This window comes from Halictus rubicundus, chromosome 9 (genome assembly GCF_050948215.1).
Source record: "Halictus rubicundus isolate RS-2024b chromosome 9, iyHalRubi1_principal, whole genome shotgun sequence".
Classification (NCBI taxonomy): domain Eukaryota; kingdom Metazoa; phylum Arthropoda; class Insecta; order Hymenoptera; family Halictidae; genus Halictus; species Halictus rubicundus.
This window is the reverse complement of record NC_135157.1, coordinates 7,660,789-7,687,360: the sequence shown is the minus strand read 5'-3', so window position 1 is coordinate 7,687,360 and position 26,572 is coordinate 7,660,789. Positions and strand designations below refer to the sequence as shown.

The window sequence follows — 26,572 nt, the reverse complement described above, 5'->3', positions numbered from 1 at the left end:
GATGACATTCTATTCTGGCCGCCATATTTCACGGCCATTTAACCACTTAACTGCAGGAAATATTAGATGATTCTGAAGTCTTCTCGAATCCACTTTATATTTCTCTTAAAATATGCAAAATACAACCTTTGCTCGCGTGAGTTGATGCATAGAATTTTATTTTAAAACAGTTTTTTAAATTGCATTTTATATTTTAGTTTAATACCGCTTTTTAAAATTTTATTTTCGATATAATATTTTTAAATTACAATTTTTTCGAGAAATAATTAGTTCACCAATTATTATTTCTACATTTAACGATAACCGAGTCTCATGTTTCCGCAGTGGAGTAATTAACTTTGGGTGTTATCAATTATAAAGGCCACGCCGCGCCGCCACACGACGCGATTAATATTTTGAATTTCATTATTACATTTTGAATCATTAACATGTTCTATGCGAATAAGTGGAGCGTTTAAATGCTTGTAATGCTTTGCTCTACGTCGATTAATGGTAATAATCAATTCTCGTGAAAGACCGTCGTGTGCATACCACTGTTTAACTGTTCCGATATAGTAATTTTTCGAATGCTACTATTAATAATTTTGTTTTACATTTTTTCCACATCGTATTTTTAAATATTTGTTGCCTCCTGGAATTATAAATACAGAAAATTGATGTCTAAAACTTTTTTCAATGTCAGGTTGTAGAAAAAAGTCGCAGAAAAATGAAAAAAATTGATAAATCTCAATATATTATTTTCAACTGATTAAGATTGTTAAAGGAAAAATAATTTTTTATACGAATACTGTTTCTTGCAATCGGTGAAGACAATTTTTATTTTACATAATGATCGACGGGTCTAATCGTAAGTGATGCACGATAGCAGAAATTAAAAGTTCAATTTCCAGCAAACTGGGATCAAAATAGACCCAGTCACCGTTGTCGGCAGGTTAAACGTAGAAAAATATAACTGGACGGACGAGATGGGAACAAGAATGTTCCGTGTCTTCCGTTTATTTCCCGGTCGTCGAAAGTCCGCTCACGTTCTCATCCGTTAAGCTACTTCCTCGACGAGCAAACATCCAATAATTCTGTTCGTGCTTCTTTTCGTGGAACGGAGCGTTACGTTTTAAGGTGGATTCGTAGGACTCAATTACTACGGACGAGGCGGACCTCGCCACTTTCTAATGGGAACGTTGAAAAACGTCCCAGATGATTATCTTTTACGCCGGGAGGTATTCTCCGTTTTACGTTCTATCGTTCATCGTGACGATTACTGCAGTACAAGTATAAATATTGACACGGCTCCTCGATGTAAAATTGCAGCAAGCCCACCGACATTTTTAATCAGCTGTTGGACCCCTGGGGACAGTGATTCGAAAATTTTCTTACCGAATCCTGGTGTAGTAATTTTAATAATAATTACTATAATATGAACACAAAATCGGAAACGTAGAAGAAAATTCTTCGTTTCGATTAAAGCAGATAACTCACTCAATATAAAATACAGTCATTTCTCTATATATGTCCCAAATGCCTAGCAGATAAAAGTGTGAGAACTATCCCCACTACCGTGGGGTATACCCCGTGAGAGACCTCTGTCGTCCAGAAGTGTAAGGTCGCGGGGATCAAAGAATAGTACTTTCTCCTGGCCGATATATGTCCGTGGCTAGACCCGTGTTTTGAACATAATCGAGTAAACACTTTACTCACAATTTTCATTCTTCTTCGTTATAAAATTTGACAAACTCTTTCATTTCAGTTGTGTGAATCTTCGGGTAATATCAAATAGTATTCGCATAAAAGACTGCGAACGATTACGAGCAATATTTGTGTCGATCGAGGACTGAAATCGCGGATGAGAAAGAAAAAGTAAATTCAATTCAAGTGCTAGGTACACTTGAGCGAGTACAATCTTGATAGCACTCGAACATATCAAGGCTCTAAAACATTTTCACTCAGCAGAGAACTATTCTCTGCTTCAGAACTATTTCAAACTTCGCCCTGGAACTCGCCTGAACTTTAAGTTCACGTGCCGCTCTAGGCTCCGGCGTTCGTAAACTGAAATCTGACATGATTATTCTAATTAATTCACCGTGTCGTAAAATAGACCAATAAAAATGAACATCGAATCTGGCGACGACGTTCGGGTTATACTATAATCTCTGCATTATTGAACTCTAAAGATTAAATCATAACACACTGTTCCAGAGCTTTCTTAAAATGATCCAATAAATACTTCGTAATACAATATTATACCTCGTTGTCTAGCACACATTCGTGTTCTAACATATTTTATTTCAGCGTTCAAGTTTTCTCGTTTCGATTGTACGCAAATGCGATGGCCGTGTACAAAAATTACAGCCGATGTAAAATTAGAAAACACACGAACTTTATCAGAGCAGCGAGAGTGCTTAATTTTTTCAGCGACGCGCTTCTGAATTTCGCATTTACACGTATGATTTTCAGTGTTTAAGCACAGAAACTGAAAATACAACGGTAACTATGCGACAGCTTGATGCTACCCCTTTTTTTTTTTGGTTCTTTTATATTTTCACGTGTTTCTGCATCCGCCGTTCTGTTCCTGCGCGGAATTGTTCGGGATTAACGTTGTATTTCCACGACGACCGGCCGGAAAATTCTCGTTCTCTTTAGCTCGGGGGAAAAACAATCATTTGGATTTATTGGAAATAAAAGTGTTGCAACCCGGAGCCGGCCATGCGAGCCCCGTTGTCCATTAACTTCGAGCCGGTATAAACAATTTGCGTTCGGAACGGAAACGTGACAATGCGCGCCGGTTAATCACGTGAGTGGTCCGGTCTATCCGTAAATTGACTATTGATTGATTAGTTTCTTCTGTGTGACGAACAACGGGAGAGAGAGAGAGCCATTACGTGCTCTCGATTATTATTTAGACCGTGCGCTGCGTTCGTGAATTCGGTCGATATCCATTTTTTTCTCCTCCCTCCCTCCCTCCCTCCCTCTCCTTGCACGGGCTGGATTTTCCGTTTTCATCGTGCAGACCGTATCGCACGCTACGAATTAATGCGAATAATAATATTAGGTTTTATCATGAACCCGTGTCGATTTTCGAATAGATACGAGTATCGACGCCCACGGCAGACATAATTTCGAACGGACAATACATATATCTAATATAGACGGTCACAATTTCCTGCTGATTGTTTAAACAGATAATGCGATCAAATAACGGCTCGCATGTGTGTATGATCATTATACTTTGTTCTCCGTTGTGATAGAAATTGTCGCGGTTTATTTAATGGACAATTCTCGCTCGAAATTCTTCGACTGGAATTTGTCGTTACATTCGTTTCTGTATGCGCGTGAGTAATTGTAATCGTCTGCTCGCGGTTGTCCCAAACCACTGGTCTATCGGTGACTCGCGTATACAAATTAATAAAATTTTGATGATGGACTTGAAATCTCTGATCGAATACCTCGCCATGGGTGGCGTTTTGAAGACACGAGCGTCGAACTTTCACTGCGCTCGCGACTTTAATTAGTTCGCGGTCCTCTGGCGTGAACTGGAACCGGTTTAAACGATACGCAAGCCACACGCAATAAATAATTTCTTCCCGTTGCTTTTGTTCCGTCTTCCCCGCAGCTCTCTCCGACCGTACAAAGCACCAGGTGTAACCGGCAGACCCGGGCGTTGTTACTTTCATATTAAAAGGATTAATGTAGTTAGGGATCTACTGGTTCCCGTCGAAATATGCCCCGTATATTCACCGAAGGCGAAATTTAGGGGATGGGACAGGCGAATTTACGCCGGTCGCCGCCGCGACTGTATTTATCTATATAATTTATAAGTACCGAAATCTAGGGGCTGCGCTCGCGTTAGTTAATACATTACAACGCTCCAAATTGCTGCTAAATGAAAAATATGTAATTATGTGCACGAGAATGGATCGGTGTTACTGCAAAGACCCGATTCAAATACCGGAAAATACGCAAATTTACGAGTAGAATGCACGCAAAGTAGTGAAAACATTAGAAAAAATCAAATATATTGTCATATTATTTTCAATCTACTGATACTATTAAGATAGGAAATTCATTTCTGTTTTACTCAATTTTGTTGCAATTGTGGTAGACAATTTTTATTTCAAAAAGACATCCGCAGTGTACCAAATATAAATAAACAAGAATGAGACAGAAAGTCGATATCTTTATGAACGTTTTTAATGAAGATCCTGTAGCATTTGTTATAAACGCATGAGAACTCCCAATCTAATAAGTGCAAATAATAGCGTCGCGCGTTTCCAGGAGAAATTAATTTCGAACATAAACAGAACAGTAAAACTAAATTTTCTGTCGTGTCGATATAACTGACTCTCTTATTTATTTATATTGCACCGTTGTAAACGATGTTTCAGCATTCCATAATACTGTTATTTATTTGTTAGTCGACTGCTGCAATTCGGCTACGGATATTTGTTACAATTAACATTACGGATTCTACAGAAATTCATATGTTTGTCAGATATATGACCGATGTTCTACATTAAATAACTTGAAAACGAAAGAGAAGAGATAATGAGTTTCACTGAAACATGAATATCACAAAATGCATAAAATTAGCGACATTCGTGAATTTTTAAAACGTACCAATTCGAAATGAACATTTCAGATGAAATTATTAATCATTGCAGTTATTGCGAATTAAAGTGAACAACACCGTACACGATCATCGACTATTTATTTCTACGCAGCGAACATACGGCTCAATCGAATATGTCTCGCGTTCCAGAGAATGCATATTATTGATTTTGTCTCAAGAAGAGAGGAATAATGAACTGCCGGCCGGTTTAATCATTTTATTATCGAACGTCTCGGGGATAAATAACCCCCTTCTGCAATCGACGACGACCGTATACTGGATCGTTTATATTCACGACTACTTTTTTTTAACTGTTCCAGACTTTCAAACAATCTAAATAAATTCTGAATTATGTATTCATCACTATAATATAAACATTATTATTATTATTACTATTTTCATGTTATGACTGCGGATTTTATGCATTTATGGCGAAAGTGAATATATAAAATACGAAACTATGTCAGAACATTTTTTAAAAGACTCCAAGAACATAGTTACACTATTTTTGACATACTGAAATTATTGAAAGAAGAAATGTATTTTTGTTTAATTCTTGTTTCTTACAATAGACTTAGAAAATGTTTATTTTGTCCAGTTGTCAAAGATAATAGCAATACTGCAATTTCATAATATTTTCCACGCGTAGAATATCACTGTAGTCGTAGTTTCCCGCGACCAGAATGAGATTCTGATTTATGGAAACAATTTTCCGAAAAATGTTGGCGTTCATATCACGGTAAACTGTTTTCTCGCCGTTACGAGGTCTATTAACTCCGCGTCTCGGGCAATAATGGGAACTCAACGAAAACAGTGAGCAGCGGGGCCATTATTTTTGTTTGCGTGATCGTTTCGTGTTATTTGTACCGCAGGCTATCTCGTTCACGTGATTTTTATATCACATTAGTCTGGTTTATTTCGGCGGTGTGAAATATGATCAACCACTGATGAAACCTTCCACACCCTGTTGCCAACGAGATATTATTTAATAGAAAATATGATAAGTAGACTGTCACTTAATTCTACTTTTATTTTGATTTTATGATACGGAATATTGTAAAAAATTACATACCTTGAATATGGCAACCAACATTTACTAGCTAGAACTGTCTTAACTTTTTTATTCTTGTTTTTTGACAGAAAATATAATAAGTAGACAGTAAACTAATTCTATTTTTATTTTTATTTTACCATACGGAATATTGTAAAAAGTTGCATACATTTAATATGGCAACGAAGAGAATATTAAACCTATTAACATTTACTAGCCAGAACTGTAGGTAAGTGGAATTTAGTAACAGAAAGATGACTTTTATCGTGTGAATAGTTTTATCTCGTTATAGATTTGGATCGAACGTTTCAGTTTAATACTAGATAAATGAATATGCAAAATTCAAATAAAATAAAAGAAAAGAAAGAGGAATGGTATTTAATCATAAGTGAAATTGATATACGTATGCAAATAGCGACATGCAGGACGCGGTGAAAATGTTAAGTCTCTCTCAAATGCGAGGTACATCGGGTTTATATATAAAATAGAATGAACGAGGTAAAGTAAACCATCCGTTATACGTGGAAACGGATACATACTCCTGAAGACTAATTCCTTTCGATAGAAGGATTAGGTAGGATACCATGAAACGTGTCCCGACGGATTACCGTGTTATACCTGAATCCAACCCTCGTCACATTTAAACCTCTGACTTTCTTCGCGCCAAATTCGCGAACGCGCTGACATAGACTTCATATAACATGTAAATTACGTATTAAAGATGTTATCTTACACTGAAAGAATATTTTATGCTTACTCTTGTCGTGTAACATTCACGTGTTTACTTTACTTTCAAGCAAACTGACAGAGTCGGGAGCCATCTAAACGAATTCATTTACGAACTCAATAATATAACAAATTTTCCCAGTATACATTTTAATTCCAGATACAACTATTTTAATTTACATTTTTCTATATTCAGCACGTTCAAGTTCTCAAAGAGCTTTTTTAATACAATTAATAAATACAAGTGACTTATTAGCTACTTAAATAAGTTACACAAATCACGCATTTTTAATTCAAATGTTTAAAGAGGATTTATTACAATTTACAAATACACCCAGTGACTTATTGTCTACTTAAGTAATGCGCTCTCGCAGTAATCATTAGACTGCGGATTTTACGCATTTATAAGAAAATTTACTAGTTACAGTTTTTACCAGTGAAAACATTAAAAAAATTAAAAATAATTTCAAAGTGGCTCCTGTTTCTTGCAATTGATGGAGACAATTTTTATTTTGCGTGAAGATCCGCAGTCCAGTAATCATTTATGTGACACGATGTGACATGTGATAATATTTTCTATTTGCTAAAAAGATCCTCGAGAGAATGATGTTTTCCATGCTATAACACAATCCGGCTGAATTCGTGCATTTATTTGGCCGTGAAAGGAAACTAGTCGACAAACAGACCAAAGCAGTAAAAAGGGTATATAAAACATGGGTAAATAAAGGTGGCGAAGAACTTCTGCACGTAATCCCGTGGAAAATTCGGAAAGCAGTGGGGCCGAGAACGTTTCACATCGGATTAACGTCGTAGTCGTGACCCTAACCCTCCCACGTCTTGCCCTTTAGGACGGGGTTTACGAAGGACACGCGATACAACATTCCTTCCTGTGATTTCCCTTTCTTTTTCTCGGTAACTCTATTCACTGCTAATCGCCTTTCAGCTTTTAGTAGTTTTATCAGGCGCCCAGACACATCGTACGAATCATGCTGGCATGCCAATAATCATTATTTAACTGGGACGTGGTTGTAATATGATTTCGTTCGGTTACAAATGTAAATATGTTGTAATATTGACGATTTAGTTATGATTCATGCGAAACGTGCGATTGAAAACGAGCTACTCGTAGTCAAGAATTATATAATTGGTCGAATGTAATTGTGTACACTCATAGCTGATATTTATAACAAGCTAAATTTTAAAACTTTCACTATGTACTTACAATTTAAATATAGATTCTTAAAAATATTTATAACTAGTTCGCAGATTTTTAGACAAAATAAAAACTATTTTCATTAATTTTAAGATACATGTATGAACCACATTTATTTCTTTTCTTAATAATTTTAATGCAACATTTTTTTAAAATTCGGTTAAACTTTTCGAGATGTAAGCAAAGAAACCCTTTAACAGTTAATCCAACAGATAACGTTAAAAGCCACAGTGCAATTCAGTCGGCCACTAATCCCTTTATACCATTCCAGCGATTCTTCTTGAATTTCGTCAAATAAATGTTCGACGCTTGTGCACGGCATTTTATAAGCAATATCATACGTGCCCGTTCGCTCGTCGATATCGCTGCTCTTTTTTGTTTGAAATTCAGTATAGCCGCACAGATCAAAAAACAATATTTCCTGATACGATTACAGGAGAAATTTCATTTTTCAAGCCGGCGTTACGGATTGATGCGACTCAGTACGGCACTGTCAGCTTGAAAAACGAGGATAGCTGCAAATGAAATTTTTTCACAAGAGTGCCACTACTAAATTACTTGCCGCAGAGAAGCTTTAGTTTGATAAATTTTCGAATCGGCTGTGATTCCGTCATAAGCGGATTTCAGATTATTTGATAACTGTTCGACTGGATATGTATAGTTTCTATTTACGAACGTAATCGGAGTTTTATTCTGGCTATTAATTGACTGGCGTTTCAACGTTGGCGAATGCCGTTAGAATTGCACGCCGAAGTCGGAGAACGTTCGTGAAATATGTAAATCATCCGAAAAAGACTCGTCAATGGACAGGGGCTAAAAGTTAAAATCGTGGCATTATATGCGAATCAGATACAGACCGAGTGAAGAAAATTCTGTCGAGTTTTTGCTGATTCTTGTCATTAGTTTTGGTATTCTTATCATCCGCGGTGGTGAGTTCGAGAAGTAATTCTATCCTCTTTACACATCACATTTATGTCGATGTTAATTTGACAGTTAATGGCTACTGTCCTTTCTGTCCTTTCAGAACTCTGTCGTCATTCTGTTGAGATGCTAAAAATAAACTGTAGTTTTTCAGCTGGTGTAAAAATGGATTCATTCAAATCAGCATTACCTTTCTCAGTATAATTGTATATTGACAACATTTTTTGTGCACTGAATTCTGTTCTATTCTATCCTGTTTCTTATATTTGGAAATGGTTGAAAGCGTTTAGTCAAATGAGAAACCGCGGGGAAAAATCGTACGAGGTGTCACGCCATGATCTCCAATAAACAACAGAAGTGCAGGCCCGGGAAACAGAAGAGAATACGACTTACCTTGCAGATTGCGGGGCCGCGCAACGTTCCTCCGGCGAAGAATTCTCCGCAGAAATTCCAGCGCTGCGAATTCTCTTGGTGTTGCCCGTCAAATTGCAGCGGGCTAGCGCGAGGCGGAGCAAAACGAGAGAAAAACAGGGCTAAAACGAGCCACGCGAAACACTAACAGTGCCACCGTTGTCCTCCCCGACAAAGTGCGCAGAGAATCGTCCCGCGAAGACCGCCATGTCGAGTTCGAGGCGCCGCGGCAGGAAGTGACAGGGAATAAAAGTCAAAGCGCTGAGTAATTTATTGAAAACGAATCGCTATGTACAAACGTATTAAATACAAGTGTGTGACATTTATACAGGGACAGGTGGAAGGTGTGTTCGAGTGTTAACCACGCACGACAGTCAATATGTCCGCCGATAACAATAGATAACTGGCCCTGTACCTGCGGCCGCGAGCGGTCGGCCTATTTGCAACCCATTTCACCGTTTATATTTGCACGTGGAGATTGGCAGGTGCGTCGGGTCCACGAGTCTGCGACATTTATTTGCCGAAACCAGAGTCGACGGGACGAACCTGCCCCGGTCCTCCACCTTCGCTGCGATCCCAACGAATTATAGTAATTCTACTGTCGCCGGAAACGATATACTGCGATTCTAAAGTAGATTTAACTCGTAGATTCGGCTGATAGATACACCGGACTCAGAGTTAACTCACGGGGGAAACTCGGCGAGATTTGTTGGCAACCACGATTGAAGTGTCGGGCAATTTTTTTTCTGCTACTTTCCGGTTCCCCCGGGGTAGAACCCTTAAAGGTCCGCACCCCTTTTTTGCATACATTGGAATCCATGGTTCATGTAAAAAATGTTAACAAATGACCCGTTACAATTTCAAAGTAATATTTGCAAAATAAATCGTCTAGCTGAACGCACTGAATATTTAATAATTTTTGAAAACCTGTGGTACACGATTATGACTCTCTTAATAAGATTTTTAACAGTCATGACAATTTCTTTTAAAAGAATATTTTTAAATCTTGTTTTGAAATGATACAGTAATTGAAAATTCTGTTAATAAGCTTCCGGTAGGTAAAGTTCTAGCTAACATAAAAGCGTATTAGATTTTAATTGCAATAACTAGACTGTGGATTTTTTTAGAAAATAAATAGCTGAAAGAATACAACCAACTAAAGTTAGTGAAGAAAAAAAAATTCCTATTTAACTGAACTGGTCTTTAGAACAAATGCAGAAAATGTTTATTTCGAAAATTGATCTGCAGTCTAGTAATAATCATATTCGTGTACTTTCCCATAGTTATTGGAAAATAACGATGTACACGTTAACCATTTATTTATGAAGGCTCAATTAGCTCGCAACGTTCAGAAAGATAACATTGATTGCTAAAAAATAAATATAGAAACGGAAGTGAATATTAAAAGTAAAAGTACGTAAATATTATATTGTGAAAACTATTGAATTGAACGGACTCTAAGGATTCCCCACGATACTAAACGACGCCTAGAACCCTGCAGCTCCAATATATCTGTCGATAAATGTAGTGGACCGAATATGTATGTCGATCGGTTTTATGATCGCAGTATATCTCTTCCGACAGGTTACACGTCTACCTGAAAGTTTAACTCCTGAAAGTAACATTTATGAGTCAACCTGAAAGTAACTCATTGACAGTTATTATTGAACTAAACACAACTCACAAGAGCTTCGCGCGGACACGAACAATCCGGATTGACGCGAACATTTGAACGTCGATGCAAATGATATCGTCCACGCTGTACTCTTTTATTAAATAAATATTCTTCCGTTTCATACAATGAAGAAGATTCATTAAAATTAAAGACTAATGCTGAAAGTGTGTACTTTTCGAATTCAATCGAAATATAAATGGAAACTGTTTGTTTCGATTTATGTCCTCCGTTATTAATTTACTGCCCAGACGATTGATGGAAATATTTCTGTGGCCGTTAGGAAAATCGTCGTAGGTCGCAAGTATTCCACTTCGAGATATCGCAGTTCAAAGTTTGACGTGTCAACATCTAACGGTAGATATCGGTGTTCTTGCGCGTGCGTTTTCGGAAGAAAAATATTTCTTTAACGTAGATCCTCCTCTCCGAAAACACAGATTCGACCTCGAGGATATCGATCGCGATGTGAAGGCAAACTTTTCGGAAATATAACTTGCGTCGTTTTGTCTGATAACCTCAGATTTATGCACCGCACGATAAGAAAGAATTCGCAACACGATATTTTGTAATAGATTTCTTTATAATAAATTTTTTAAGCAACTTATCCTCGACTGTAATTATTTGTTTGTTATTCTTTCGTAAAAAATAATTGGGCTTAACTTCAAAGTTGTCAATACGCATACATAAATGTCGCCAGTATATAAAAGAAGAAGTACTATAAAAACATATACATACATCCTCATGGTGAATATTAATAGTGGTAATATATAATATCATTTCATATAGAAATTATTCTTCAAGAACTGATTAAGGTCTAAAATGTTAGACATACTTAGACCACCCTGTGTAGTGACAAATTTCATGAAGAAAGAAGTAGTTTGTCTTCATTGTACGCTTCTCAATGATATACCACTTATTTACATGGCTGCAGAGTACATCATGTATTATATATGACAAACAAGGCTGCCATTTGATGCTGGTCGTCGCAAATTATGTTTCAAGAAAATTATGCTCACATTTACAATCAACGAACAAGTAAAGAATGCCGAATTAATATACCAACGCACGACAAATCAGTGTCGTTACAAAAATATGTGTAAATGCAATACAATTCATATGAAACTAACCAACCGCAAAAGTTTATGTATAAAATGTATAAATTGCGCTTTATATATACATATTTAAAAAATGATGATAAAATGCAAAATCAAAGAGAATTGCAATGATGAAGGAGAAAAGCTTCCTTCAATTTCAATTCCATTGTATTTGTCGACAAGAGTATAAAGCACAAATTTCCGCACGCTAGCACAAAGCCTCTACCTTCGCAATGCATAATCCATCTTTTTTAAAATTATTTTTGCATGATATAACGAGTGGATAACAGAAGGAACGTTTTTTCTCGAGAATGCTACAAATTGAAACGCTTCTGGAAATATTAAAAAATACTTTTCATGGCGAAATCCATTATCAATTTAATGATTAAAGCTACCCATTTACAAAGACCCCCGGTGTACAATTTTTTAGGTGTTCTGCAAGGAAAGTTCGGTCATATAAAGGCGTCATGGCATACTTTATATTACTGTAAAGTTAGTAGTACACCTTTCATTCAGAGCTCAGTAAAACCACTTAGAAAATCGTAGATCAAGTTTCAAAATGTCGTGGTAAAAAAGAAGCTTCAATAATCAATGGTAGTTTGAATCCCGAAAAAAAATTTGCTATGTTTTTAGAGACGTTTCAATTTGTAGCATTTTCAACAAAGAACGTCTCTTCAGTTTCCCTCACGCTACATCATGCAAAAATAATTCAGAATGAAATGAACGACGGGTAGCGAAAGTAGAGGATCGATGCTTTAAAATGAGCCCAGGTTTATTGCTCCACGATTCATTTTTATGCAATTGTACCAGTTCAAAATTGTCCAGAATCGAAAATTCAGTGTGTCAACACTTTTTGAAGCCACTGTATTACAGATCAAATTGTTAAAGCTAAACTACGAAAATTGTGATGCTTAATGTGTGCTTGTAGTTCTCAAACTTTAATACTTCATAAATGAACAAGAAGAATTCAGTATGATCAGGATTATATTTAAAAATTTATTGTGTTATAGTCGTCTAATGCATTTCAATCAATCACTGTATTGCTTGTACCAAAAATCAGCGGAACGATGGAATACTGCGAAAGGATATACCAAATTATCCAACATGAGAAATGTAGGATTACGGAAACAGGGGTGCAAGGGGGACGTCAGTGAACCGGAAGTTAGTCGCGACGTCGCACAGTGGGACAGTATAATTGTTAATTATACATTATTAATTCCAAACAGAACGGTTTTTGGGGTTCTTGGATTTGTAGAATCTAATTCTGGTATTACTTATTTGCTAGAATGGAAAAATGTCTCTGTAAAACTACCCTTACAAGGGGTGATTGAACTTATGAAATTGTAACGTTGCTAGCGGATTAAGAATGTCATTTTAAGCAATCTTGCTAAGTGATTTTAAAAATCTTGTGCTACATGAAAATTCCAAATGAAATTATTTGATTACATTATTGAATTGTTGGGTTATGACTGAAGTTTCTGCTGCTGTTGATCTATTAAAAAATCCTCAGTCATGGGCCATAGATTTCCAAAAATTATGCATTACTCGCCGGTGGATAATGTATTAAATGACAAATATTTGCCTAAAAATATTCTCAAAATTGTATTGCAATCGAAAAAATCGAAAAAATTACCGGTATTTCGGTGTTTCGCTTTTTGTAAGAGTTTTGAAGTACAATATTTTGTCTACATCTGTTTTGTAGAAACGTCCCACTGTGCGTCGTGTGAAAGGAAATTTTCGACGGATACGAAAGAAAACTCGTGGGAGGACATTCGAGTAGTGCGCGGCTCTCGTCTGTGTTTGCCGAAATCCGTCAGCGTAGCCGACGCGGGCGAAGATATCAATTCGGGCTTGTCGCGCCTCTATCGGGTTGCAAAAACGAAAGCTCGCGGCCTGGCCGATGAAAGGGGGAGAAAAAGCGCGATCGCGTTTCATAACGAAGGCAGCAGATATTAAATTCCATCGGCAAACGCGGATTCCCGTGTACGCGGCACTTCCATGTTCCGACTTTTGTTTGCAAGCACCGGCCCGAACCGGGCGCCGAGAAAACCCGGCTGCACCACAACCGCGTGAATATGAACGGAAAAACAAAGCTCGTTTAGGGACGAGCTGCGGCTATGTTGGCCCTCGGCGGCGGAAGAACGCGCATTCGATTTTCCTGATGAATTAGAAACACGACAACATTTCTGCCGCACTGCGTTGCGAAATTATCTGGTGAGAAAAGTCCAAAAAAGTTCGTTTTGGTTTTGGGGTTTGTCTTGATCGAACTGTGTACACGCTGAGCTAACCTGTCCGGTGAATGAACACCTTCCAGTCAATGAACATAATTCGTATTAAACAAGAAACTAATATTTATGATTCCCTCTTAATGTTGTTCGTGGCGTACAGTAATTTTATTGTAAAATCACAAATGTCTTGCTAAAGACATAACCTATTCGGCATTGTTCTATAGAACTATAACCATCAAATATTCTTAGAATTGTGTTCCGGAATATTTTTTAGAAAAACCGTTTTTCAATTTTCATTTTTAAAGTTATGTAATACGAGTCTACTGGAAACGTAGAAAAAAGATTTTACTTGCATACAATAACATTTCGTGTTATTTTAATCTGAATATGGACATTACTGAGAAAGCACTTAGCATTTCAGAATTTTCGTGTACGAAGTAATGGCTGCCTGAAATAACATGCAGTGTAAATTTTCATATCAGAACCAAAAAGGGAATGGTTCTACATAAAAAATAAGTTGACTTTGAAAATTTGTGGAGTACAGGTACGCTTGGTTTTCCATTGAATGCAAAAGGTAAAAACAACAGAATACATTTTCACATTGAAATTAATTAAAAAATATGTAGCAGAATTTTCCCGTGTACACTTTGTTCCCGGGAAAATGCAATTTGAACATTTGTTTGCATTCGAAACCTCGATTTCTTTTTAAATCAAGCCCCGAGCCAAAATTTTGTTTATCATGTTTTACTATTTCCACCGTAAAAATAACACAGTACCGATTCGTAGTCATATTTTTTGTTAAAAGGTAGTTGTAAACTTTTGTTCCACTTGGAATCAGCTTCAAATGTTGTACCACAGTTGTTGACAGTTCATGTACAAACATTATTTGTTTATGGTAAAGTATTTCACGAAAATTTCAAGAAATTGTTGAAAATTATTTTAGCAACACTATCGTCGAATTTTCTTCACTATTAATTTCGTTCGAATGCACCGTAGAATTGAAAAAGAACGCTGACACTGAAGACAGAGTGACGGAGTAGACAAGTATGGTTAATACCTTCAGGTTCTCGAGAGGCCAATCAATTTTACTGCAACCAAAGTCAAAGCATGATCCACCAGTTTCTGCACATAGATACCAATCTTCGAGGCGCTGATCAATCATCTTTTTTTTTTTAAAAACTTGTTCAAACTTTGAAGCACGTCAGTGTAGGAACAGGTACTCAGACCTCGATCACCTAACTGATTTTCTTTCGTGTCAACAAACATGTTTTCATACACAGCACGAACAAAACAAGAACAGTAAGCTTCATATCGAAGTACTTTTCCAATAAAATGATTGTTATCCCCGCTACGTTGAAACACCTATTTCAAAACACAAAATTTAATAAAATACAGAACCATCTCATTTCACTTTTGGTTCAACAAAAGTTTACTTAAAATCTTTGTTACCTTAAATTCTTTCTATTTAGTTTACACCATCTTCAGAGATATGACAAAAGAAAGATTATGCCACTTTAAAAAGTTACATCACTCATACACAAAGAGAGTGTTCAATATGTAAAATTCATTTTGAAATTAATCATCGTTCTTCCGCCGATCGCGTTCGCTCTAAAAAATAAATTTCACGATGGGGACAGTCGATTAATCGATTTTTCGGTGGGGATGTGAATTGTGCCGCGTATACTTGCGTTATTACAAACTGTACAAAGTGTTTCTCACGACGCGTGAAATTATCGCTACGATGGAGACGATTAGTTCAATGAATTCTCTTTGTTCAATGAATTCTTCGTTCAACGATTATTGATATACATGTATATTTATATTTATATATATATATATATCTTTCTCTATATATCACTCTTTTACACGTTCTTTCACTCTAAAACGTTACGAATTCTTCCTACAAAGAGAAACGAACCAGGGAAAGGATCAGGAACGTTTTTCGCCGGATATGTTCGGTTTTAATATATTTACAAAACAATGAAATTCGTTTCCAATGTCCACATTGTTTGCATCCTCTAAGTAAAACACAATCGAAATGATAATAATTTTCCATACTGACGAAAAACGCGTAAGATGAAATGGAATGATATGCAATCCTTAATTAACGACATTCTACTCTACGGTATTTAATTATAATTTACAACGGAATGAAAACAAAGCTGGTCAACGCCATTCTATTATACGAATACGAAGCGTCAAAGTATTGTTAATTACAATACAATAGAGGTGGTGATAATTAAAAGAACGCGTTCAAACCCGATGTAATTGGTAGGTGTAAATTTTCTTAAAAAATCGCGAACGTTTTTGCAGTACGAATTCGTGCGAAAACACGGATATGTTCCCGCTTTCAATTTGTAGGAAGGATTATGCGCACAGTTCCCTCTGTCGATCGTTCGATCGTGCAGAAGGCGTCCATTAAGTCGGCCATGTTTGCCGCCGATACGTTTCGTTAAGCTCATCAAAGTGGATATGTACATCGATCCTCTGCGACACAGCATGTCGCGTTCTGTACGATCGACCGTGATCTATTTTCCTCTATTCTTTATTGTTTTCCCTTATTGTTTCCGCGAGATTACAACGCTCGCCGCGCGTGCCATCGAACGAACCGTTAATTCAGGATCTCTCAAAAATACCGGTCCACTCAAAAAGCGCTTGAAACATTCCACGCGAATAAAAATCAAAGAGTTCTCCATCCGTCCAAAAACATTTCGATTTTTATTCACGCTGAAGGTGCACGTCCTGTATCCTCCGCCATGAGCTGCACGAGAAAGGACCCGAAGTGAGATCTCGCTCGATATGATATAGGTTTCCTAATAGAGTGGCAGTACGTCTTACCGCTATCGATCCTTAGCTTTATATATTATTATATTAAATTACCAACGTGTCATGTCATAGACAATATAGTAGAATTTTCATATTCAAAATGATATCGTCGCGATGAAATTTCTGCGACGAACGTAGTCCCGTAAAAGGACTCCGATGCCCTACGTCCTACGTCCCGAAACGTCAGAATGCTCTCACCGGTTTATGATTTATTATATAATGCGACGTGAATCGATGACTATTAGATTAAACCGCTCGTTGATCCTCTTGCTGGACTACCTTCAGTCGCGTGTACAATACGCACATCACTTGTGTTCTCTTACGGCGATTCACATTTCACAGATTGTTGGAGTGACTGGATTAGTTGTGTAACGTTATAAATTCCAGAACAACGGAGCGATTTACCGTGCGATCCAACGACCCATTCTCGTCCTAACAAGTATAAGTTCTTCATTGTTCCACGCTGAACACATAGGATCCAATACCCGATAAATATTGCTTCGTTACTTAGGCAGAAAATAGAATTTCCACCTCGAATAGTCGAATTTGATGCTCACGAAAATGGTTGAAACCATCGCAGTCTATATTGTCCAATTTTATTTTTATCCATTGTATCATTGAATTCCATTTTCTGGTCTATTATCTTTTTATTCTCTAACTGTTCTCGTCCAATTGAGTATGCACAATAAAATGCATAAGACACACACTAGTAAGTAAAATACTTAAAATATAATATAAAATAACTAATATATTTAGAATCCTCCAATATCCTGTCACGTGACCTATGGACCAATCAGCCGAACACAAAACTGTCGTTTCCAAATTTAAAAAGCAATATCACGTCGAGCAACGCATTATGAAAGGCTTATTTAAGACCGTAAATTACTCTTGTAAAAAACCACAGATGCGAAAGGCGCGATTAAAGAATGAAAATAAGAATGCACACTCTGGAAGTTCCAGAAGCGGCCGGAACGTGTTCGCGACACAAACGAGAATATCTATCGGGCAAATGGACCGGGTCTGTTCTGTCCTATAAACTTAACTTCAGGTCACACGACAGCTTCTCTTTCTACCCTGCCCCCTTTCGCCCGAAACCCCTCCCCGTCTACACCAATACCCTAAAACCAGAATCACGAGTGTATCCGAGCCGGTGCGGTGGTTTCGTCGGATTCGGTTCTCGGGACGGGCGACCGAGTTTCGCGAATCGATAGGTGGTTTTAACGAGCGCAAAACGGTCGCGCGGACGCGTCGCCGAGAGGAATGCGAAGCCTTTACATAAAACGACGTTCACTAATCATTTTCGTTATACTATCGATTAACTCGTCAACATTCTTTACACGCTCTATTATAATATTTATAATATTTATACGAATTTTTATACTGCAACCTCTAATGGTATTGTCAAACATTTATGCGCCTCGGTCGAGCGCATCCTTAAGCTTATTAGTAGGTTTCACGGGAACTGAAACGCGAGCCGTCTGCGCGGCGCGCGGCTCCAGGAATCCCTTTTCCTTGTCGGCCCGGCTACCCTCTTCGCCGTTCGCTTATTCGTTCTTTTCTTTTGTTTTTTCCTTTTTCTTTTCTCTCTTTCCCTGACAAAGCTGCCCCGTCACGGGACACTGGGCTCCTCTTCCGTTTCGCCGTGGCCGCCCACGCTATCGAACTTAATCGGCAATCTTAAGTTCCGAAGCGCCGTCAACTTCCCGCCGATACAAAATCCGCGCCCGGTTTTCCCTTCGTCAGCGGAGGTTAATTAAAACGCTGCAAAAAGGCGACCGCCGTCGCGCTTCGGCCTCGCGGAGCTAACGAACGCCTTCCGGTGTCCATCCCGCCGCTCTAACTCACTTTAAAGTCGAACCGCCTGAACGCCGACACCGATAGACCCTTGGTTATCGCGAGTTTCATCTTCGAATTTACGAGACTGCCACTTCAGACAAGCAGGGCCGTTCTAAATTTGCGACGCGGAGTTTAAGTGAATTTTAACACGGAGGTCCGTCGAGCCGCCGCCTCTCTGGTTACAGATAAGAGACCCCGTAATTTTCCTTTAACCCTTCTGTCAATAACCCAGCTCTAGGTTAAACCTCACCTCGGGAAACCAGACATGTTTAACTGCTTTTTATGCAATCCTGTAGATTTTGGCGAGAAAGTGCCGAAAATCCAAGTTTCAATCCTAGGAGATCACTAGTTCAAAAGTTATGTGTGTGTAAAGACGTGCGATTTTATAAATAAAAAATCTATTCGTGTAGTCTTGTATTTGAGTGCTTACGAATTTAGGAGTCAATTAGATAAAACTTGTTGAGAAGTGAGTCTGCGACGCAAATTTAGAATCACCCTGTACGCATAATTTCTCTTATGCTCATTGATAAATTTCGTTAGTCTTGATCATCAGAGCTTTAATCCATTTCTTTAAAATATCTTTCCTCGATGTAATTACTCGGCGTACATTACAAACCATGTCGTACGTCTTCGCAACGATAATTTCATCATTCCCGAGAATATGTAAAACATAAAAACATACTCCCTCGAGATTGTAAATTTATAATAGAGAATGTACAACCTCAGGTTTGGAGAATCATTTACCTCTGAGTTCGAAGGACAGAGCCTCTAATCGGACAAGGTTGGATTCTTGTCTTTGAAAAATGAAATCAGTAAATCGTCCAGCCATTTTCCCCGATAACCAACGATCTAATTACCGTTCCTCCTCCATTAAAAATCCATTAAAAGTATTGCATTCGGCAGCTGTCAGACAAGCTCCGTTAATGAAGCGTTGGTCGTTGCAGAGAACCTCGTGGCCCGGCGAAAAGAAGCGGTAGCGAAGACGGACGTTCCGTCATTTCGCAGAAATGACTTGGCAGGTGTAGAAAACGTCGGGGCCCGCCATGATCCGCGAAGTCCGGGCCACGTGTGTCCCGAACGTGACGCGTGGCTGTCGTTACGGTGTCTGTGTGTTACGCGAGCTTGTTTGCTGACAGTATCAATTTCAGGGCAGCATGTGTGCGATTTATCGAACGTGCTCGTCGACTGTTGGCCCACGATACGAACGTCCCGTTCCGTATCGAGCGCCGCGGCTCGGAATCGTCATCCGACTGACTATAAATACAAATTCCGTTCGTGTTCTTAGTAGTCGCGGTGAAACGTACGTAATGAACATTGTGCTCCGCGCTCCCGTTGGGGAAAACTGTAAGCCCCGTTGATTTCGAGCCATCAGATTAACATAAGTCTCGAGCGTAATCCACGGCGATTGTTGCTCGCCGACGAATCTACCTTGATCCGAATAGTAAAATAGTCACCGGAAACGGAATTACACCGATCGAGAATGCGGGATCTCCGGATAGAAAACTGACGTCCGAATGTTTGTTTGAAGATCGAGCTGTTTGCTGCGATTATGCGAAACGACGGACCGTGATTAGGTGGCCGTCGGGTTACCTTCGCTTTTCGATGATTCATCGATCGTCGCCTCGTACGATTGGCCATCCTAGGTACTAACTTGGTCTGGTTTGGTGGAGCTTGGTCGTCGAAGGGCTGTGCCACCAATTGCCGTTCAGCTCGCCGATCATAGAAAGCCGGATCAGGTTCCAGCCTTCCAGTTCTCTGTATCAGGTGTCGTTCGAGTCGCTGTGCTTGTAGCCGAGGTTCTTCCGCTGCAGAAACAGGTGGATCTCGCGGAAGTTCGGGCGATCCGCGTCGTTTCTTTGCCAGCACTCGCGCATCAGGTCGTATATGTCCTTCGGACAATTCTTCGGTAGCGGTAAAATGATCTGTGAACAAGTGTGGACAGTAGTGAATTAACACCTTGCTCTGCAATTCAATCTATGAGTGTGTTAAAATCAGCGACAGAAAGAAAAAAGAACAATAACATCTCGTAGCTACAATGGTTTGATAAATACAAACAGAAAGCGTTATTGTTAGTACATACGCTATGTCAGATATTTTGAGTGAAAGTTTTAAAAATTTCTTTTAAAAAATAATTTAAATATTTAGATAGCTGGTGATTTGTCGATACGGTGAATAAAAAGGTTGTTTCAAAATTGTGTAACTTAATTTGCTCCGTTTCAATTGTGAATAAAATGACGATACTTACTCTCCGTTCGTCTTCCTGGTAAAAATACGTTGCATTCTCGACAATGCGATGATCGGGAAGCTCCTCAAACGGTTGCTCTCTCGCGAACGTTAAAATCTCCCAGAGCGTCACTGCGAATGCCCAAACGTCGCTCTTCATCGTGTGCCTTCCCTGATTACAACAAATTAAAACAACTCGTCACACCCTTTTATCAATTCTTTCACGCACACACCTCGAGAAATAAAATTTATTTTATCAACTTGATATATTCGATTGATACATGTCAAAAGGCTAGATTAATTTTATTCGAAGTTTTCGGCAGTTACACACTCGACAATTTTTCTTTCTCAATTCCAGATCGAGCCAGAAAGGAACGCAACGGAGTAAAACCATAAACAAGCAATTTGCTTTTAAAATATCAGGTGCTAAAATCGTGCGATTTCATTTCAACGTCGCGTCGCTTCTATTTCCGTTATAACGGATGCCATTAAAAACGTATCAAACCGAAACCCGTCGCGACTAGGCGAGGCAAAAACAATTTTATTAACACGCCACGCAACCCTTTCATATCGATACAATTTCCATCGGTATCCGATTCCGATAAAATCGATAGTTATGGGACAGAGTGTTACTGAAAAAAAAAGAAAAAATAATAATATAGCAGTACCGAAATATTCTATGAATTCAGAAACGAGGAAAATTGTCAAACAAAGAATTCGAGTGATCGAATCACCTTGCATCACGACAAAGGTAAATAGCAAAATAATAACCACGTAAGCAAGTAGTGTGCTGTTTTACCATCGAATTACCATTTATTTCGTTCTCTTCAACACTCTTTAAGGTGCAAATTTCATCTCAAATGGAGGCGTCAACAGTCGTATATCTCAATTGTTTACTGATAAAAAACAGGAATTTTACGATCATAGGATCTCCAAGTTGCGAGTAATATGGAACAAAATGGTCACTACATCAGCGAATAAAACTTTTGAATGGTGAAAAATCGCCTTTCATTTTCCCTTTGATATTACTTTCCAAAGAACCTAATAGTTTAGAATGTGTACACAGCATTTTATCGGTAGAAAATAATTTCTCTTCTAAAAATGGTCAAAGATTGCCGTAGTTTTTCGCGTTCTGTATGTACGGGAGCTCTTAAGTCTCGATCGCAGACGGAGTAATTTATACGGAAGCGTGCGGCGCCACGTAGTTCGTCGAAGTTGGGGCGCGAATGCACCGCCGTGGAACGGTTACACGTCTTTGCCGTTCCCTCGCATTGGCAGTGACGCGTCTTGCGGTTTCCCCGGCTGGCACGCGCGTATTTCTCCTGCCGCCGCGAAAAACCCGACCGACCGACCGGGGAAACGGTTTGGAAAATCGAGCGGAATTTCGAGTTGGTCCCGTGGCCCGTCGCGTCGCGTCGCCAAAATGTGAAATTCGCTGGAAAATCAACCGTCCGATTCCCGGCGATTAATTAATTCGCCTATTCCAGAACCTAATCAATCAGTGGTGCTCGCGTTAAAATGCAACGAAGAGTCATAAATAAAACATTTCGTTCGCCGCGGAGCGCGAAGGGCAGAGAGAATCGACTCGGTGATGGCGTCGATTTTTCATTATCGTCCGATCCGAAGCGGAAAAATGAAGCGTACGACGGAGGAGCGAGCGACAAGAACGGAAGGCGGGGCCGCGAGACGATTTTCTCGTCACCTGGCCGTAAAGGTGCCATTCGAAGTTGAAACCGATTTACGGGGACGTCGAGCGCGCGCGGCAGGTGGTATCGTTGCTTGGCGAGAAATTACTCCGACGTAAGTGCTTTAGTTACGTAATTTCAGGGAACCTACTCCATCCGGGGCGAAGACTATACACGCACCCGGCGAGTTTACGGATCACGCGCTCCCCTGGAACCTTATAAACGTACTTCATTGTGCGGCGGGGCACGAGCGAGCATACGTCTCGGATACGATTTCTAATTAGCTCGCTAACATACTGCCTTAATACCAACTCGAAATCGACGGAAAACGTTCGAGCGAAACGGAATCGTCTCAGCTCCAGCTGACGAAAGAGTTATGGAACATTTGGTGCTGTTAGGCTTCTGTAATATTACTGCAAATTCCAGCATTTCTTCATTTGAATCAGATGATAGTTTGAAATACAGGGTTATCAAAATAGGAATATTGATCCTTGATAAACTTAAAACGACACTTGTCGAAACGGTGCATGCAAGACTTGAATCTGTATCGACGTAATTGCTATTAAACTGTGCAGAAATCTTTAGAATCATATTCTCCGAGCTATCAAGACCGATTGTGGAAAAAATTATTCGTAAGATTTAAGTAATTGGACTTTCATTTTTTATAACATCACACTAAAAACTTTTCGCAAAGAAGTTCCCACGAAATTACAGCAGGATGGAAAATATATCGATGTTGGTGTGTATAAAAATGAACAGAGATGTTGGTCACGTCGTATCGAGTCACAAACGTGTGCTCAAACACAATGGTATATTGATAAGCACCACTGCATTTCAATTGAATCGTCATTTTTCTTCCGATTACTGTAATGTAGATCTCACGTTGCGTTGAATAAATTTAATTTCTATGTGACAACTAACGTAACAAATTTGTGACGCGAAGTAGAATGGAAACGAAGGGATCCAATAGAAAGAGAAAATTGTTGACGATAGTTGGATGTCACGGTACAAAATAGATAATTAGAATTACTGATCGATACTAGACTATTTCATCGATCGAATTCTGTCGCTTCACAATATCGTTTCGATGGTCGATAATTAGAAAGGAGAATTCGTTACGCAGCGAGAAACGCTCCCTCGGCTATTTACTTGCCAGCCACGCAACCGGTTTAATATCGAAGTGATTCGAGTCGAGCACTGGCTGTCGTAAAGTTTACGACAGGCCGATCGTTGGGACATTAGTTCGCGCCGACGTTCAACTTAATAAAGTCAAGCGTTAAATCATTAAATCGACGCTAATTCCGAATAATTCTTGAAACGGCGCGGCGTTTCGCGCGCCGAACTGGCCTCGTTTCATTAGCGCGGCACAATGGCGGGGACCCCGATAAACGATGGCAATAATGAAACATTAACGATCGCAGTCAATTTGAAATGACTACGTGAACGACCGGCAAAATACTATATCGACCGCTCGTTTCCCATTTACTCGAATTACCATTTAGCTATCAATTTGCTGCTGCACGGATTTCATTCATACGCGATTTCCGATGGTAATGGCCCCCTGTTGATAAGTCGATCGGCACTCGGATCTAGGAACGGAACCAGCTGAAACTGCGGCGAGATGAACGTTCGAGCGAACTTTGCTTTTAGCGTGATCTACTTTGTTCCCCCCCTTCGTAAAATATTCGCCTAGCCAAAAAGTCTTTCCCTATTTTTTGGTCCAGCCAGCTGAAACGCAATTCTCACTTTATCCAACGAAATTCGATCTTCAACTCGCTACTTAACAGTATTTTCATTTACTTGGCATTCTAATCAATTTAACATACTAATTAATTTCTTTCTGGCACAGTTATCGAGTATTTAAAATTTTTTTAAATGCTCTGCATTTCATTCATCCATACCACTATTCCTCTCATAATCTTAACGAATTTAAACGGATCAGTAGTATCACTTTTGTAAAAAGTCCTCTTGGTCAATTGAATTGAATTTTTAAAAAGTTTCATGCCAACTTCTGGAAATAATATTTCAGAAAAGAAATATAAGACTTCATTTTTTAAAATTAATTATTTGAAACAGATCATTATTATAGAAATTGTTCTGGAATATTTTAACAACATTTTTGTAGAATACAAATAATGGTAGTCGCAAAGCAACGCAAAGAAAACCTTGTGAATTTCTCTAAAATCATGATGACGTTGCACATGTATAAAGTAACTATTGATTTTCAACATAAAATACTAAAGCATTTAATCTTCATAGCACTGCAGAATTGTGCGCATTCGTAACGTTTGCAAACAGCGAAAACACCATAAAGTAAACGTATCGAACAAATTTTTAGGTAATCGATTCTCAACAGGTTCAAGTGAACCACAATTCGAGCAAACAACTTGACCGCACCGATCGATTCGGTTTGAAGATACTGCGCCAATTGGAAAGAGTGCATACAACGACTGTTTAGAGGCACCCACCAAAGGATCATATAACTAGATACGTTTTGGAAAACCGCACGTTCAACCCGTTTCAGGGATGCTTGTGACGTTCGAAATTAAAGGGAAGCGCCGCTTGATATCCGCGCCGGTGCGCGTTTTAGAGAGCACAATGCGCGGTTTCATTTTGAGAGTTCTAAGGGAGTTTGTCGTTCCAAAGAGTCAATTTCAAAGAATCAATTTCTTTTACACTAAACATTCTACTGTGTATGCAATTTTCAACTGTTGATCCATATACTGGCTATTTTGTGTTCCCTGTTATGTATTTAATCGGCAATATTCCTTGAATAACATTGTGAAAGAATTATGCAAAGTGAAACATATTTAGCTAGCCTTGAAACATTTCTTGTTAATCAATGTCTCACATGGCGGTTCAATAAACTTTCGTGACAAAATAGGCAACTTCTAAGATATTTATACCTCATTCTGCATGATATTCCAACAACTAGTGTGGCACACAACTTTTACAGTAATCAAATGTGTTGAGCAATTAGTAATAAATGAAATAAAAATGAAAATACAACGACTAGTTATACAATAAGCAAGAAAGAGTCTTACACAATGAAAGAAATAATTTCCCTTCACTGTTCATAAGTTCAAGCATTAAAATGGGAATTTTCAAAAACATTCACAATGTAGTCATGGCATTCACTTGATCCATATTTTCCGAACCAATTAAGCTAGAACGACCAATTGTAATTTCAGAATGTCGAAAATACTGGTATAAATTCGAACGAAGTAGCTCATACGTGGATAGAAACGGAGTCTGATGTATTCAAGCGTGTAGCGTCGCGTCTGATCACTGGCTGGCTTATTCCACTTGTCGCGTACGGTTCACTCGCGCACCCCGAAATACAGAAGAGAAGAATCCACATTGTCGGAGGCGTGTCCGTATTCCCCGAGGAATAACTCGAGTTTCCGGGGATTCCCGAAGGATAAACACAGCCAATCTCGTTCTGTTCTTCGAGGCATTCGCGGGGAATCACTGGGACCGCGTCAACTGTGTATCCTCTAACAAGAGTATGCGGTTGGAGATGATTCAGAAACACGTTTCTAAACTCAGTGTTAAACTTTTTCATTCTAAAAATAAAAGTATATACATTCTTGTGTTAATATTTCCTTCGCAAATACGAGTTTTATCACTGAATTTGCTTTTGTCAGTAACAAAATATTTTATACATCAAATATACAATGTCTGTGAGTATTGCACATAAATTTGAATATATCTACATTGGATTTGCTTAATCCAATACCTTTTCAATATGATGCATCTAGTTCAAACCCAACCCAGTTATAATCAACAGGTACGTTAAACAAATCCGGGTATAAAAACAATTATCATTTGATTCATATATTTGACCCCATAAATTCATCTGTGCGACTAAAAATCTTCGTGAACATGCACAGTAGAATTTCTGATACGGGTAACTCGACCCTCTACTTTCCACACTGCTTAATATCCCTTGATACGATATTAGAAATTATATTACAGAAATGTGAAAAGTGAAGGTGGTGTTAAAATTATTTATTGCCCACTACAGCCGGAAAAATGTCCCTTATTTTTGGTTCTTTCAGAAGCCTGCGAGGGTTTCTTGTA

At 38.6% G+C, this 26,572-nt stretch overlaps 1 protein-coding gene across 2 annotated transcripts in view; it reads right to left on the bottom strand.

The window, feature by feature from the left end:
* Positions 1-19,273: 19,273 nt before the first annotated feature.
* Ddr (discoidin domain-containing receptor 2) overlaps positions 19,274-26,572 on the bottom strand; it is a 307,075-nt gene continuing 299,776 nt past the window's right edge. For both annotated transcript variants that reach the window (XM_076793322.1, XM_076793321.1), the window contains 2 exons: positions 20,827-20,976; positions 19,274-20,503 (listed from right to left, as the gene is read on the bottom strand). In XM_076793322.1, coding sequence (XP_076649437.1) covers positions 20,342-20,503; positions 20,827-20,976 — 312 coding nt within the window. In that variant the 3' untranslated portion in view covers positions 19,274-20,341. The remainder of the gene's footprint in view (positions 20,504-20,826; positions 20,977-26,572) is intronic.